We start from the raw sequence: 15,789 nt of genomic DNA, 5'->3' as shown, positions 1-15,789 counted from the left end.
AAAATGAGGACACTCACAACCTGGAACTGATAAAGATTAAGACAAAACATGATATTTCCCAAAATTATCGTATTGTACGGAGTCGCGTGTATTATAAATGATAATAAAGAAAACACATTTTTTTCTATGATAAATACAAACAAATATCGGCGGCTAAATTATGTTTAAAATGTCTACTCAAATAAAATTTTCTTAAGCACATTGAAGTTCTGAACGAATGATCTTTTATAAATGTATATCATAATCATTCTCATAAATAAACAACGAATGTAAAGTGTTTTTTTTTAATCTGTCCGAAGAAATTTATTCAAAATCCTAAATATATAAAGATATATTTTGTATATACCAGAAAGGGACGTATTCCAGTCACAGCCTATTTTTGGTATACGGGCATCTTCTAACAGAACGAGATTTTCTTCGCACGCAGCTGATTTCATGCATATTGACATTTGTAAATTAAGAACGTACTGTTTTTCAGCTTCTAGGTTCATGATGGAATACCTTTAAATATAAAAAAACAGCATATAATTCCGTGTTGTTAATTTTCATATGTCTTTATGAATAACTTACTACAGATAGAAAACGTTATACGTTCATTTTAAAGGAATAAGAATGGATGGATTGATGTCTGTCTAATATAAATATTCATCATTTAAAAAGAGGAACCATGACAGTTTCCATATTGACATCAACCCTATAAGAGAGAAATTCGTGTTTAAAGACACTATTTTTTACTTGAGAAATAAGTTCATGGGCGCCGCCATTTTGGCGTTCTGCCATTCTCGCGAGACAGACGAGACCGAGATTGTGACGTGTTATACCCACTTCCGGTATAGGTGTACACGCTGGTACAACTGAAATATATCTTGATGAAGAACTTATTAATTTAATTGCGTAAATTATATATTATTTATGAAAACATCATATGGAACTGAATTGCTTTAATTAATTAATTGAAGACGCCGCGACATTAATTATCATTTGCCCGATACTCAAGCTTGCTGATGATCCCACCACATGATTTTTAAAAGCAATGACTGCTTAATTTTCAAAGATAAACCATAAATTTACTTTGGGTACTACTGAGAAACTTCTTCAAATTGACGATATATCCTTTTATTTTGTACTTAATTTTCGCTAGACAGGCTTATATCGCATGAAAACAAAACTGTCCGTAAAGTTATTTAGGCACCCAGTCAAAACTGGTACCAACAGCAACAGGTTGCCCATTCCCCTATAATTACGCATATTCTCGGGTTTATCCAGTTCCCCAAAGCTTTTTTTCCACGTTATCTACTTACCAAATTCCTTTCCCCGACAGATACGCATTTCTTCTACCGTAAATTTAATCCAATAAAACAAAAAATCATAAATCTACTTAATATTTAAAATGATTATTGGGAACTGAAAAAAAAATGTGTTGCTATTTTATGACGTGCTGTAATTAACTACAGTACAATTTGACAGGTGTGGAACCGAATTCCCCCTAAGGTCATTCAGTTCACTGATGAAGCGTAAAAAAAAATAGATGTCTATTTCGTCATTAGAATATTTGACAAGGGCGATTAACCAATTAGAGCAACATTGTGCATGATCAAAAGGTCTGTCGGCACAGAGGCATACAAGGAGCAATAAAAATCGTCAGTACACAGTGTGACAGGAGCATTTGGTGCAAATTAGGAACAATTAAAATGGACAATGCGCAGTATTAGACATAAGTAGTAAGAACCAGCAATTGTGTGAATAAATTATGCAAATTAGATTTTTGAGCAGCCAATAAAAATGATTTGCCTGCAGTTAATATTAGGCTACGATTACGATGCGCAGCATCATACGTTGACAGACATGTTAACAATTTACTTTTCAAAACAGTTGCTCATATTTTTGAAATGTGTACATCAATTATAACATATGTTCACACCTTTAAATTTGAAAGTCTGAATCAAACTTCAAAAAATTAATTATATGTACTATTAAGAACACGTTTTAGTAGGGTTTTTATAATGGAAGTGGCTAGCGTACGGGCCCGTACGGCTAGCCAAAAGTTTTAGCCGTACGTGAGTCACATACGACTAGCAAGGACACGCTGTATTGGCTAGCCGTACGACACTTTTCAAAATTTTATGGAAGTCGAAAGTGCATATGTTATTTTATGACTTTAAGCGAGGATTTTAACCAAGAAACAGCATTAATTGTCTTTGGATGTTAACTTTTTAGAGATTAATCGCCTTGATCGCTATATATATCGATCTTTGTCATCGCAAGATGTCGAGAAAAAATAGCCTTTGCTTGCATTTACACCAATTGAAATAGTTTACAAATTTTTGATAATAATAATCCTTTTTTGTTTCATTAAGTTTAATTTTCGACACCTTTTATATGAAAAAAAACAACAAAACAACAAACACTGAAAATGATTGTTGTTAGGCTCTTGATAATTGCGACAATTACCGACGGTACTGTAACAAGGAAAGTTTGCATGTTCCGTGAAAGGCATTCTAAAATTCTATTGTCAGTCCCTGGATAGGTTTTAATTAAGGCTAATTAATTGATTGACTGTGCTTTTATGTTCGATATTTATCTACTGTTTTGAAAATTATATAATTATTTTTGCATTTCACCGTTTTTTTTCCATTCAATGTTCTTTTTATTTATTTATTCCACTCCGATCATTTTTTATTCGATCCATGTGCTTAAAATTAACAAAAATGATTTCATACAAATTAAACAACAAATGATAAGCATGAAAATCAACAATTTTATAACGTTCGACTTCCATATAATTTTGAAAATTGCCGTACGGCTAGACAATACAGTGCGTCCTGGCTAGTCGTTCGTGACTCACGTACGGCTAGAACTTTTGGCTAGCCGTACGTTTCTTTATTTTTTATTTTTATTTTTTTTTTTTGATATTGTTACGTATTTTGAACCATACAAAATCTCCTCTACACCTCCTGTGAAAATTAAATTGTCTGATCAATACTTTATTATATTAATATTTCCTTACGATTCAACAAGATTTATCATGAATCTAAAAGATGTGGGGAAATGACATCACGCGCACCTGTTTTTATACGGCCAATACACAAACATGGCCGCGCTTACCAATTTGTAGAAATCGGTGATTTAGCGATTTAAATTTTGTTATCATTCGTTTAATATTATTATTTGGCGGCAGAAAATTTGCAGACTTATTATTTATAGTATTCTTTTTTCTGAAATCAAGTTTTTATTTTAACCTTGTCTTTCCCTTTAAGAACAATTTCGTTCAAAATGTCAATTTATCATGAAATCATGAAAAATAAAATTGTAATACATAACTCATTTTAGTTCTATTGTGTAGAAATCTATAAGATTATTGACACACCCTTAAATCCGTTCTCAATATAAACCAGTACTGCAATTAGCAATGAATGTAAAGTTTCGTCGTCAACTAAACAATGGCTTGTACCTGATATAGTTTAAACTCACGTGGCTAGCGATCCTTACATTATACGTCAGACGCGTTGACCGGTAATGCCATCATATAAACGTTCATGAAAATTATGACCTCTTACCTTACACGTAACGCACCCATCATGGAAAATTCTTCTGTTTTACCCCATTGGTAATCAAGCAATGATATATTGAATCCAAACTTTTCGATACCAATAGCAAATATGTAATTGCAAGCATCAAGGTGTAGATAAACTTTAAATGATCTTTTAACTAAGCCAACGCGGACGCAACAATCTATTCCGGTACAGTATGATGGAACGTGGCATTTTATATATCCTGGAAGCACAGCGCTGTCTATGGTCTTTGGACACTCTAGATTAAAAACAAACGAAATAGATGTATTAACAATTAACTTTTTAATGTAAATATTTCCAACTTACTGTATAAACAAATATAAATCAACACATATACATATTGAAGTAGTTCTAGTTATATGCTAAAATCTGATGATCTTCACCTTTCACATGCACCTTATACATCAGATAAAACAGCAAATGAAATGTCGGTATATTATGTGTTCATGTCTGAAACTCTCGAAATTACATAAAACAAATCCTACCTGATGTCCAGCCATTTGTATCATTCACAAATGGGTAAGCTATACCACTGCATTCATTATCGTCAAGATATTTTGCAATCCCAAGTGCATCAAATAACTTTTCAATCATAAAGTCCTTCAAATTATCATCAATCACATTATAGCCTTGTTGGTTTATCCAGTCAGTTACTGAAAACTCTGTAAAAAAAGTACCAGAATACTTTAATATTATTTGATTTAACATGAACGAAGAATAGTTAACATAAATCAAAACGAATTTCATGAAATATCTCACAATTTCCATTTTGTAGTATGGTTGGTCCATAACATAACTAAACTTAATAACTGTGCAAAGTCCTGAATTGTTAAACTGTTTAGATATATTTTATTTTACATTTGGGCCTAACATTATAGTGAAGATGTTGTGTATTGATATATAACTGATACAAAAATGTATTCAGTCATTGAATTCGCTTTTAATAAGTATTACCTGGTATGGCAATTCCAGAGTTCCAGTCGCACAATGGCTTTGGCACATATGCATTCGTTAGAATATCCATTCCAAACAAACACTCGTCATTTTCGAAACATATTTTCAGCTTGACGTTTACTATGAACTTTTTTTCACTCTGTAAATCATCTATTTTATATCTGCAGAAAGTACAATTAGCAAAAATATTGCAGGTCTTAAAACAAATCACTGTAAACTATTCAATAAAGTTATTTTACATGTTTATACGAAATGAATTGCGTGTGCGTGACAATAATCCTACACATGAATTGGAAAATTATTTTACCTAGCATATAAACACGAGTTATTATAAAAATTAAAATATGAGTTCACGTATAAAACATTTTGAAAGATATAATGTGTAATATGCAAAGCCATGACACAGACTATTTGAATATTCATTTATAATAACTTTGCTCAATAATAATGTCAAACCCTTACTCTATTCGGAAGAAACCTCCAATGGAAAACTGACTCAGCTGACCTAAAAATATTTCTTGTCATTTGAAAATAATTCACACAATCAAAATGAAAAAAGCATGTAAGTGTAAAGAAAATTAAAGGTATATATTAGATTTGTCGTTTAATAATACATCAGAATGTTTTTCTTTTTTATTTTAAACTACTTTTGACACTATGTTTTAAGATTTTCAAATTATGATAAAGTATTGTAACGATGTATTAACAAAAGAGCAAATTTAATTTGTATATATTGTTATTGACTTAGCAATTATATGGCAATACGATAAAATATGATAAACAAGATCAACAAGGAAAGGCGGCGTTCAATGAACGCAACCCCCATACGACCCAGCAACAAGAACCAGTGGCAAGAAGCCCAGGCGGACCCGAAACAAAAACAGAATATGACAAGCCTTTTTTAAAATAATAAGAGAATAAACTGATACTGTTAAAAGTTACAGCGTATGTATGTATGTACGTAGGTAGGTACACAGGTATTCGGCGTGTGTCACCACCATCCCACATGCTACAACCAACTTATTAAATAAAAAAAAGAAGACTATTTTAATTGGCGTCAATTTATATAGTCATCAATTTTTTAATTGATTAGTTCATTAATTAATTAATTAATAAGGTAGTCAGGTTGTAGCATGTGGGAGAGGGGAGGGTGGTCATTATGATCTTTTAAACACACCGAATACCTGTGGGTAGGTAAAATGAAGGTAAGTAGGTAGCTTTTCTAGGCTAAATGAGGACCCATCTGCCTTTTAGGCACTGAGAATACATATTACCATTCATTACTTTAAAAGTTAATCTGCCAAAAGTAGACCTATAAATTTTGAAATTCCATGAATGATACAAAATATGTCTGTAACTAAAATTGAAAATAATAGCGTATGTAAACTAACCCCATTTATAGTCAAGCAATAGCACTTCCTCTTCCAATCTTTCAATTCCCATGGTTAGTTTGTACTTGCATGTATCAAGAAGGAATTTAGCATGAATTGTCGTTCTTAAAATATCCACGGTTAAACAACAGTCAACACCAGTACAATAGTCAGTCATGTGACAAACAATCTCTTCCGGTAATGCAGGTAAGGTAATGGATGCATTACATTCTGTAATTGATTAAAATATACACTGATATATCTGTGTATGCAAATTTATTTGACTATATTTTCAGTTCTTTTGAACCAAATATTTTCTTTTACGAAACGGAAGCAGTAGTTTAATTTTCCATTTCAATTACAGCAGAAAAAAGGGAATAATTAGCACTTACAAAATTAAAGATTAACTTTAAAAGACCAATGTGATTTATTTTTCATGCAAAGCAAGGAATCTGTAAAATAATTCAATATAAGTGCAGATACGTGTAGATCTATCATATATCATATGGGTTATATGAACAATTTAATTTAATATATCTTGATCTTAGAGAGATGTAAGACGTTCACAAAAATAAACAGACTATATCACCTTGTCGACATAATCTTGCGTTTCAGATATAATATATACACGCCCATTACTTATATGTAGTAATGGGTGTGTACAACATCTTTAACTGGGTGATATTTCAATAAAATATAATGTTTCTATTTAGCATTGCTTAGGATTACCTGATGTCCAACCATCCATTGCATCTCGATAAAGTTGATCAGATGAAGTACACGGAGGTTTCTGTTGAAATTTATCAATGTTCAATTGGCTCAGAAGAAGGGTAACCAATGACGACGGAAGATTGTCATCCAACGTATGTCCGACATCTTTCAGCCATTTGTTGAGTGAAAAATCTAAATAAAATCATATACACTAGATTATCAATTTCAATAATTTAATTTAAATACAGTCAGCGAATATCATTTGTATCTTTAACTAAATATTGGAACTTACATTGTGCTTGCGTAAAAATATCTGAATTATGACATGTTCAACAGTATTTGTTCATCCGTTATTATGTTATAGGAACACAATCCTTAGCATCTGTGTCTAAATCAATAAAGCACCTTTAAATCACTCGAACATTTCACAATCTTTGAAGCGATATTGGCAAAAAATATGTCTATATCGGAATATTTTATATTTGAAAATCAAATTAATTCCATACTCCCTGAACTTAATCCTGCATCAAGATTACAAACTGGAATGGGAATCATTGTATTCTCAAAAATTGTCTGTAGAAAATTGACACGGAGCATTTGAATCCATACACACGGCCACAGAAAGGTCCACGACGAAGTTCTTTTCTGTTTTGTCAATTTTGTATCTGTAATTGAATAGATAGACACATTTTAAGGAACTGCAACCATAGGCGAAAAAGTACAGTATTTTCATTTGATGCACATGATGTTGATATCTTAAGAATGAAAAGTCATCGTTAAAATATTCAATTTGAAAATGAAAATGAAAAAAATATAGTGACATACTTGATTTTAATCAGCTCTAATAGTGTTTCCTCTGCTTGTCGTCCTAAAATGCAAAATGTTTATCATGTTAACCTTTCAATAAAAGATAAATACGCACAAACATAATGGTCATAATTCTATTACTCTTTACTTATTTGCTGAAATTTCATAAATCTCCTGGTGTAAATTATGGTTATCTTAAGTAACATAACTGTTACTTCCTTATTCCATAACATGATCAGAGTTTCAATTTAAATTTATTCGCAAACAGATCAAACAATGAAAACTAACCCCATTTGTAATCGATGACATTAAAGCTAAAGGATGTTGTTTCCAAGTTTCCTCGGATAGTAAAATTGCAGAAGTCAATGTTGAAAGTCGCTTGCAACGAACGTTTTAGATAATCTACCCAAATGCAACAATCTATTGCTGTGCATGAAGATGAAAAATGACAAATTGTTGATCCTGGTAAACTGGGTAAATCAAGTTTAAGCTTTGGACACTCTGGAATAAAGTTTGATAAAAAAAAGAAACAAATATATATTTTGTTTCGATCAAACAGTTTCCAATTTAATTTTACCGCATATTACTTTAAAGCATGATTATAATAGATACCTTATTTATTTCAATGACTTAAAACTCAAAAAGCGTGCTTCATACTTCCTATATAGAATTTTCAATAGCCGTGACAGGTAGTTTGTTAATGATCGCTTTTTTAAATATTTAAAAATCTAATTAACAAAATACATAATACTCAGCAATAAACATACACGTGTTAGGAAAACATAAAATCATCCAAAGAATGAAATATAATCTTTTGTCTTACCATTATTCCAACTCATTGTTGCATTTTTGTAAGGATCTTTAGATACATCACACTGCTCTTCAAGGAAATACTTGTCAAGGCCAATAACTTCAGTTACGAACTTTATAGCATCCCCCCATAAACTGTCTATTGGGCTTAAATGCCCAAGACCGTTGTTCTCTAGCCATGATGCTACAGAGAAATCTGTAAATAAAAAAAGGTAAAGATATTCGCATAAGAAAAAACATGAACAATTTCAGAAAAAAATATCATCAAAATTGCGACATATTTTCAATTGAAACAAACATTTGCTGAAAAGCATCATTCGTTTTCTTAAAGGTCAAATAAAATTTTGATTTAAACCAGTATTCCTTTTTGCGCAACAGAATATTAACTATCAGCAGTATTTCAGTAATTTAATGCCAAGGAGCTTTCCCACATGGTTACAAATAATGTTCATATAGAAATTACCTCAATAAAGATTTCACATGTTGGGGCCAAAATATCCTTTAACAATAAGATAACTAATACAATGATTAAACAAAACTAACTTGAAAAGTTAAACGACATGTCACATCCAACTTGTGGGACCTTTGTTCCATCTAGTAGTTTCTTTTCAAACATACAACTGCCATCCTTTTCAAGACAAACGGCTATTTGCAGAGTCATGATGAACACCTTCTCATTACTTGGCTTTTTTATTGAGTAACTAGTAGATAAAACGTGAATAAAACGATTCAATTAAAACAATTTTATACAAAAAAGTATAAAGTTCTGGTAAAATTAACAAATAACTCGTATATAACTTGCACATTTATTTTCAAACAATACTAATATCTCTAAAGAACATTAATTTGTATCTATGTCTATTCTATTTATGTTGATAAATATTTACCTCACTCTGAAAAAGTCTTTGATTGACTTCGTTACTGTCTTGCCTGAAAATCATACTGTTCATGTTATTTATCTATTCATAACAAGTAGTTAATGGAAAATTAATTTTAGTATTTAAATAGTGTTTGTAATGGCTTTATTTTTAATTTAAAAACACATTTATAACCTATTTATATGCATTTAAATGAAATAATTAAAAGGGCGTTTGTCATGCATAAAAATGAATTCATTAAAAAAGACAAATTGTTACTAAATGAACATAATGATGTGTATGCCGGATATAATCTTACCCCATTCGTAGTTAAAGAGTGAGAACTTAAATTTCTGAGTTTCGATTCCGCCCGATATGATGTAATTGCACATGTTGACGTCAATAAACGCGTTAATTGACAAACCAATCTGCTCTACGTCTAGACAACAGTTAATCCCTGTACAGTAATCGGGAACGCTACATGAAACAATACTTGGTAATGTCGGTAGATTCACAAAACTGAGTGGACACACTGTAACACAAAGGTTATAGTCAGAGGTATGGCAAAATTTGTAAGAAACATATCACATAATTATTACACGTTAAGTCATGAACTTTTACAATGAATAGTAAAATAAATGTCTTACAGTTGTTCCACCCCTTAAGTGAAGGGCTGTAAGGACTTCTTTTCCGGTCACATGGGGGTGAGAGTAAAAGGTCATTTAAACCGAGTAGGTCTACCAGAGCGTCCCTTCCAGCGTCAGACAGTTGATCACCAATATTTTCTCCTTTTGCTTGCAACCAGTCGTTGAATGAGAAATCTGGAACACAGTCGACAAATAATATAACAATGGTCCACAAACTACGTTATAAATAGCTGACATATTGTCAAATATAAATGTTCCGTTTTATCATTCTCGTAAAATGCTTAATATAATTGTGATAAAATATAATACAAACACATACATGTACTTAGAATACGGAGAATCTCTGACAATATAAAAAAAACTTGCTATACACCTTTTCTACTGCTTTCATAAAATGATCAATGCAATTGAAAAAACATAAAATTATAACTGAAATATTTTCTAAAACTTTGATAATTACTTGTTATATTTGACCAAGCCGTTAAGCTGCATGCAGGTATCATTTCTTTATCTAATAATGACAAGCCATCTTTTGGTATGCAGTGTGTTTCATCGCCAATAGGTAAACATATATCAACACGTAGATCTATGATAAAGCCGTCGTCGTAGTTGTCTATGGCATAGCTGTTATATAAATATGTAAAATTTATACTGTCAAAATGCAAGGTATACAAAAATCATCTCTGCAAAATTCTCTTCAAAAATATATTTCCTCAAGTATAAATAAGTTGATAATAAAATTTCACAGTTTGAAGAAGAATAAAATTCATTTATTTAAATATATACTTATATCAATTATTCACTTACATTATTTTTATCGGTGCTTCATTTCCTGAACCGATTGGTATCATTGACTCTTTACCTGAAACACATTCAAATGATACTTAAAACCAACTGGCATATGTATTTGTTTATGGGAATTGGATCTTTACATTTTTTCGAAGCTATAATTGAACTTGTGGAAATCCATGACAATATAACATAAGGCAGCATTTTCTTAAAACTGGCATATCAGTACATAATTCAATTGAACCCGATTTTTACCCTATCAGCAGACGCATTCAATATCGATATCTATTATTGTTATAATGAAACTAATAATATTGTTAAAAGCGCTTAAATATATGCTCCTTTTCATCACCCAAAATAATGGTCGGTGGTTATTACAGTCAATAATGTGCTAAGTTAAATCGTAATCATCAACATAATGATGTATTAACAAGATTAAATAATATAATTATGATGAATTCAGGATCAGGGATTAATACTGCTTTAAAAAGAGCAAATATTATTTCATGCATATTAGTTATAATTATACATGTATTCTATAAATATATCATAACATTTTCTTTTGTATTTAAAATTCAGTCTTCAACTGGCCATGTATTACATAGTCAGATGCATATGAAATTTAAAACTTCGTTCAGATTTTCTCTTTCGTGTTCATCATGGGGCGGGGGGAGGTAGTAAAAACTAGTGAAGTTAAAAGTTAAGAAAATAATTTCGAAGAAAAATACCCCATTCGTATTTAAGAAGTTGCTCCTCAAATTGTAACGATCCTATTCCGGTGTCTAGTCGAAAATCGCAAGGATCCATTTTAAACCACACCGGAAATGAAACGGTAATTTCAATCGATGAAAACGGTATTGTGAAGTTAAGGCTTACACAACAAGATACACCAAAACAGTTGTCAGCCAGTTCACATTGCAAAATATTCCTCATAACTGGAGGTATCATATTTAAAATATTCATAGCAGGTGGACAGCCTGAAAAAAATACATCAATAAATAACACGCAAAAATCTCAAATCACCCCAATCCGTAATAATATCAACAAGCGACGACAAGAACAACAACGTAAATAATACATGTTTGAAGGTATATTAACTCAAAGTACTCTTGATTCAAATTTAAATTGCATGGAATTATACAGAGTATTTTACAGAAGTTTACAAAACATGGATCCTTACTCATACGATGAATTGTTTAGAACATAGAAACAAGGACATTGATGCAGGTTAGATATCAAATTCAATTGGAGATAAATACATCAAAGAAATAACGGGAGAAATAAGGAAAGCATAAAAACAACAGTTCCATTGTCACAATATACGCCCTTCAGTCACCTGATGGTGAACATTTCTATAAAAATCTGAATTTGAATTCTGCGCGTAACACTTCATCTAGTAAATGTGAACATTTGTGTAACTTTCACTCAGGAAAAGTGTTTTTAAGAATGACCATGACCTTGAGATCTGGTTCATGTGCACACTATTTCATCTATTTGTTTTTCGACATTTGTATCAAGTAGAGCCTATCCTAAAAATTTATCCATGCGTGTAACAGATATGCTCCGAACAATATCTTGACATTTCATCGTCTTTTGTTACCCGTCCCTTGCAATTGATCTTCCTTGTTCATATTTATTTTACAAATATTGACCCGCATTATGCTAATTTGTCAGTAAAGACATTTCCATATTTTGCATCTGATATTTGACCTTTCTACAGGATATAAACTGTGCTCGCAACACTCACAAATGTGAAATTTTGTGTTTATTTTTTTAATAATTGCCTAAATGCATAGCGGTTTGGCTCCCTACAAGCGTTTTCTTCTTACAAAGTACATCTAAGATCTAAGAGTTACCTAGGCTTTAATACCTAATTTCTGTGCAAGACACTACGTCATTTGGTGGTAAATATTTTTAGAGAGTAGTTCTTATATTCACCCATGATGCTCGGACAAAACTGGACACCTTCCGACCGCAAGCAAGGGGCGTTTCCATAATACGACCCGTATAAAAATGAATGTTTGATCGTTTTAATATCATTGGCCTGGTAAATGTGAATGAAAATTCAGTAGTGTTTCTTTCTATTTTTTTTTATTTTATAATATCAACTGACCAGAAGGAGGTGATGGTACTTTGCAAGAACCTTCTTGTATAATTTCATCAATTCCGAGTTGTTTGAGCAAAAGGTCAAATACTTCTCTGTTAATTTGACCACCTAGAGCTTCTTTAATACTTGATAAGCTTCCTATAAAAAAGAATTATGACATTAAAATACATTTTTATTAACAAAGTAGTAAATATATAAATTAAAGAAAAATTGATATATAAGACAAATGGAATATTCATTGAATATGAAGAAATTCAGATACAGCAAGATATGTTCAATTCAATCTATTCATTCTAAACAGGATGTCTTTACCTTGTAATGAAAATTTGCCGTTACAGATTGGTATAGGTATTTCAAATCCTTTCAATAGTTCCTGATCGATATTTGCAGCCTTGCATTTGATGCCAAGATCGATAATAAATACTTTCTTGATATCATCTTTATCTATTCTGAATCTGAAAAGTTAAAAATGAAAATTATTGCATCACGTGTATCATAAGTAATATAAGTATATATCATGCAATCTTATAGGAAAACAAACTAATGTCATTGAATTATCTTTATGGATAAAAGCTAGCTTAATAAAAGTAAACCCTATAACTGTTCAAATAAACCCAAGTGCAGGGTATCGTTTAACATTCAAAATTAATTCGGTTATAAATATCAAAGATTTCAAAGTCAATAGTTTCCCCTTTAATGATTTAATTACTTTAAATAACCACTTACGTGACATATACATCTTCCACCAGCTTGAGCATCTCTTTTGTTCCTAATACGTACAGTAAAAAAACACACACTCGAAATGTTCAGTTAAAAAACAACATCAATAAAAACAAAAATATCAAACAAACAAACAAACAAAAAAATGGCTAGAATGAGAAACTAATTATTATTATATAATAAGTTTCATCTCATTTAAAGTAGTATATCTAAAAAATTCTAAGCTGATTACAGCCTTACAGCATAAGAAGGTTAATTTTAAAAGTAACTACTCTTATTACTATAATCAAATATGTACAAATACCCCAATTGTACTCAAAAAGTATCAACGTGATATTGTATCTCTCAAATGCAGCTTTGATGACGTAACGGCATGGATCTAGCTCTACGTAAGCGGAGAATGTTCGGGTGTAATCGACAGCAGGAATTCGTATCTCTGCATATGCGTCAATACGCATGCAGTCGTCTGATATTGTGTAGTGTAAAAAGTCAAATGGAAGAGCCGGAAGGCTGATCTGTTTTCCAGTAAGACTACAGCCTTAAAGATAAGATTTTTTTTCAAAATTAATTAATTTGTAGACGTAACTTAATAAATAATAGATGTCATTTAGAAATGTGTGTTTAAATAAGATTTAACTAGAAATGTGTTCATAGGACACGGGTGCCCCCACAGTCCACTGTTTTGTTAATATTATGACTTCAGGTCAAATATCCTTTGGGCTACAAGTGCCACAAGTTGAAAACTAAACATCTTTTACTAAGTCAAGGGCAAGAACTTTACGAATACTGAATAAATCCACAAGCAAACCCCAAAGTGCATAGGTACATGGCTAACAAACATTCTTGTTAACTTTCAGACCTACAGGTCAAATATTTTTTGAGTTATGCATGAACAAATTAAAATTGCAAATTTATACTAAGTCAAGGGCAATAACTCTAGCAAAACTGAAATAAAATCCACATTCAAAACCCCAAGTGCAAAGTTTTACAGTGATATTGATCATTATTCCTGTAAAGTTGGTTGATTCTAATTCAAGCACTCTAGGAACAAATAACACAACATAATGGAACGGTTTTCACTAAGTCAAGGGCAATAAATCTGACAAAGCAGGATAAATCCTCAAGAAAACCCCAGGTGCACAACTTTACATGCTGAGCAACATTCCTGTAAAGTTTCATGACATTAGATCAAATACTTTTTGATTTACGTGCAAAACAAGTTGAAAATCGTTAATTTTACGAAATCAAGGGCAAATACACTAAAATATACATATACCAACATATCCACATGAAAATACCCAGGTGCATAACTTCACATGCTGATCAACATTCTTGTAAAGATTAATGACCATAGGTCAAATACTTATGAGCTACATGTGACACAAGTTGCAAATTGCAAACATTTACTAAGTCAAGGGCAATAACTCAAACAAAACAGAATAAATCCACAAGCGGAACCCAAGGTGCACAACTATATATGCTGAGCAACATTCCTGTCAGGTGTCGTGACTCTAGGTCTCATACTTTTTGAGATATGTGCGACACAAATTAAAAATTGCAAATTTTTACTTAGTCAATGGCAATAACTCCAAAAATACTTCATATATCCACACAAAAATACCCAGGTGCACAACTTGACATGCTGATCAACATTCCTGTAAAGACACTAGGTCAAATACTTTTTGAGTTACGTGCGACGCAAGTTGAAAATTGTTAATTTTTACTTAGTCAAGGGCAACAACTCTAAAATTACTTAATATATCCACACAAAATACCCAGGTTCACAACTACACATGCTGATCAACATTTCTGTAAAGTTTCATGATACTAGGTCAAATACTTTTTGGGTTACTGCGACACAAGTTGAAAATTGTAAATTTTTACTAAGTCAAGGGCAATAACTCTAAAAATACTTAATATATCCACACAAAAATACCCAGGTTCACAACTACACATGCTGATCAACATTTCTGTAAAGTTTCATGATACTAGGTCAAATACTTTTTGGGTTACTGCGACACAAGTTGAAAATTGTAAATTTTTACTAAGTCAAGGGCAATAACTCTAAAAATACTTAATATATCCACATAAAAATACCCAGGTGCACAACAATACATGCTGACCAGCACTCCCGTAAAGTTTCATGCCACTAGGTCAAATACTTTTTGAGTTACATGCGACAAAGTTGAAAATTGCAAATTTTTACTAAGTCAAGGGCAATAACTCTAAAAATAATAAATATATTCACACAAAATACCCAGGTGCACAACTTCACATGCTGATCAACATTCCTGTAAAGTTTCATGACACCAGGTCAAATACTTTTTGAGTTACATGCGACACAAGTTGAAAATTGTAAATTTTTACTAAGTCAAGGACAATTACTCTAAAAGTACTAAATATATCCACACGAAAATACCCAGATGCACAACTACACATGCTAAT

General features: G+C 31.5%; 1 protein-coding gene across 1 annotated transcript in view; it reads right to left on the bottom strand.

The window, feature by feature from the left end:
- The window catches only part of LOC132757273 (uncharacterized), a 167,263-nt gene that overhangs the window by 110,356 nt on the left and 41,118 nt on the right, over positions 1 to 15,789 (bottom strand). The window contains exons 36-57 of the mRNA XM_060748524.1: positions 13,649 to 13,882; positions 13,351 to 13,393; positions 12,937 to 13,079; positions 12,631 to 12,762; positions 11,246 to 11,494; positions 10,536 to 10,590; positions 10,189 to 10,352; positions 9,729 to 9,902; positions 9,401 to 9,613; positions 9,112 to 9,154; positions 8,768 to 8,925; positions 8,238 to 8,420; positions 7,703 to 7,915; positions 7,433 to 7,475; positions 7,178 to 7,272; positions 6,626 to 6,799; positions 5,918 to 6,127; positions 4,989 to 5,031; positions 4,527 to 4,687; positions 4,058 to 4,234; positions 3,558 to 3,810; positions 347 to 501 (exon numbers count right to left, since the gene is read on the bottom strand). Coding sequence (XP_060604507.1) covers positions 347 to 501; positions 3,558 to 3,810; positions 4,058 to 4,234; positions 4,527 to 4,687; positions 4,989 to 5,031; positions 5,918 to 6,127; positions 6,626 to 6,799; positions 7,178 to 7,272; positions 7,433 to 7,475; positions 7,703 to 7,915; positions 8,238 to 8,420; positions 8,768 to 8,925; positions 9,112 to 9,154; positions 9,401 to 9,613; positions 9,729 to 9,902; positions 10,189 to 10,352; positions 10,536 to 10,590; positions 11,246 to 11,494; positions 12,631 to 12,762; positions 12,937 to 13,079; positions 13,351 to 13,393; positions 13,649 to 13,882 — 3,315 coding nt within the window. The remainder of the gene's footprint in view (positions 1 to 346; positions 502 to 3,557; positions 3,811 to 4,057; positions 4,235 to 4,526; positions 4,688 to 4,988; positions 5,032 to 5,917; positions 6,128 to 6,625; positions 6,800 to 7,177; positions 7,273 to 7,432; positions 7,476 to 7,702; positions 7,916 to 8,237; positions 8,421 to 8,767; positions 8,926 to 9,111; positions 9,155 to 9,400; positions 9,614 to 9,728; positions 9,903 to 10,188; positions 10,353 to 10,535; positions 10,591 to 11,245; positions 11,495 to 12,630; positions 12,763 to 12,936; positions 13,080 to 13,350; positions 13,394 to 13,648; positions 13,883 to 15,789) is intronic.

Source organism: Ruditapes philippinarum, unplaced genomic scaffold (genome assembly GCF_026571515.1).
Source record: "Ruditapes philippinarum isolate M1 unplaced genomic scaffold, ASM2657151v2 ctg770_1_1_1_1, whole genome shotgun sequence".
Taxonomy (NCBI): domain Eukaryota; kingdom Metazoa; phylum Mollusca; class Bivalvia; order Venerida; family Veneridae; genus Ruditapes; species Ruditapes philippinarum.
Note: the sequence above shows the minus strand (reverse complement) of the source record. Positions and strands in the feature narration are given on the sequence as shown.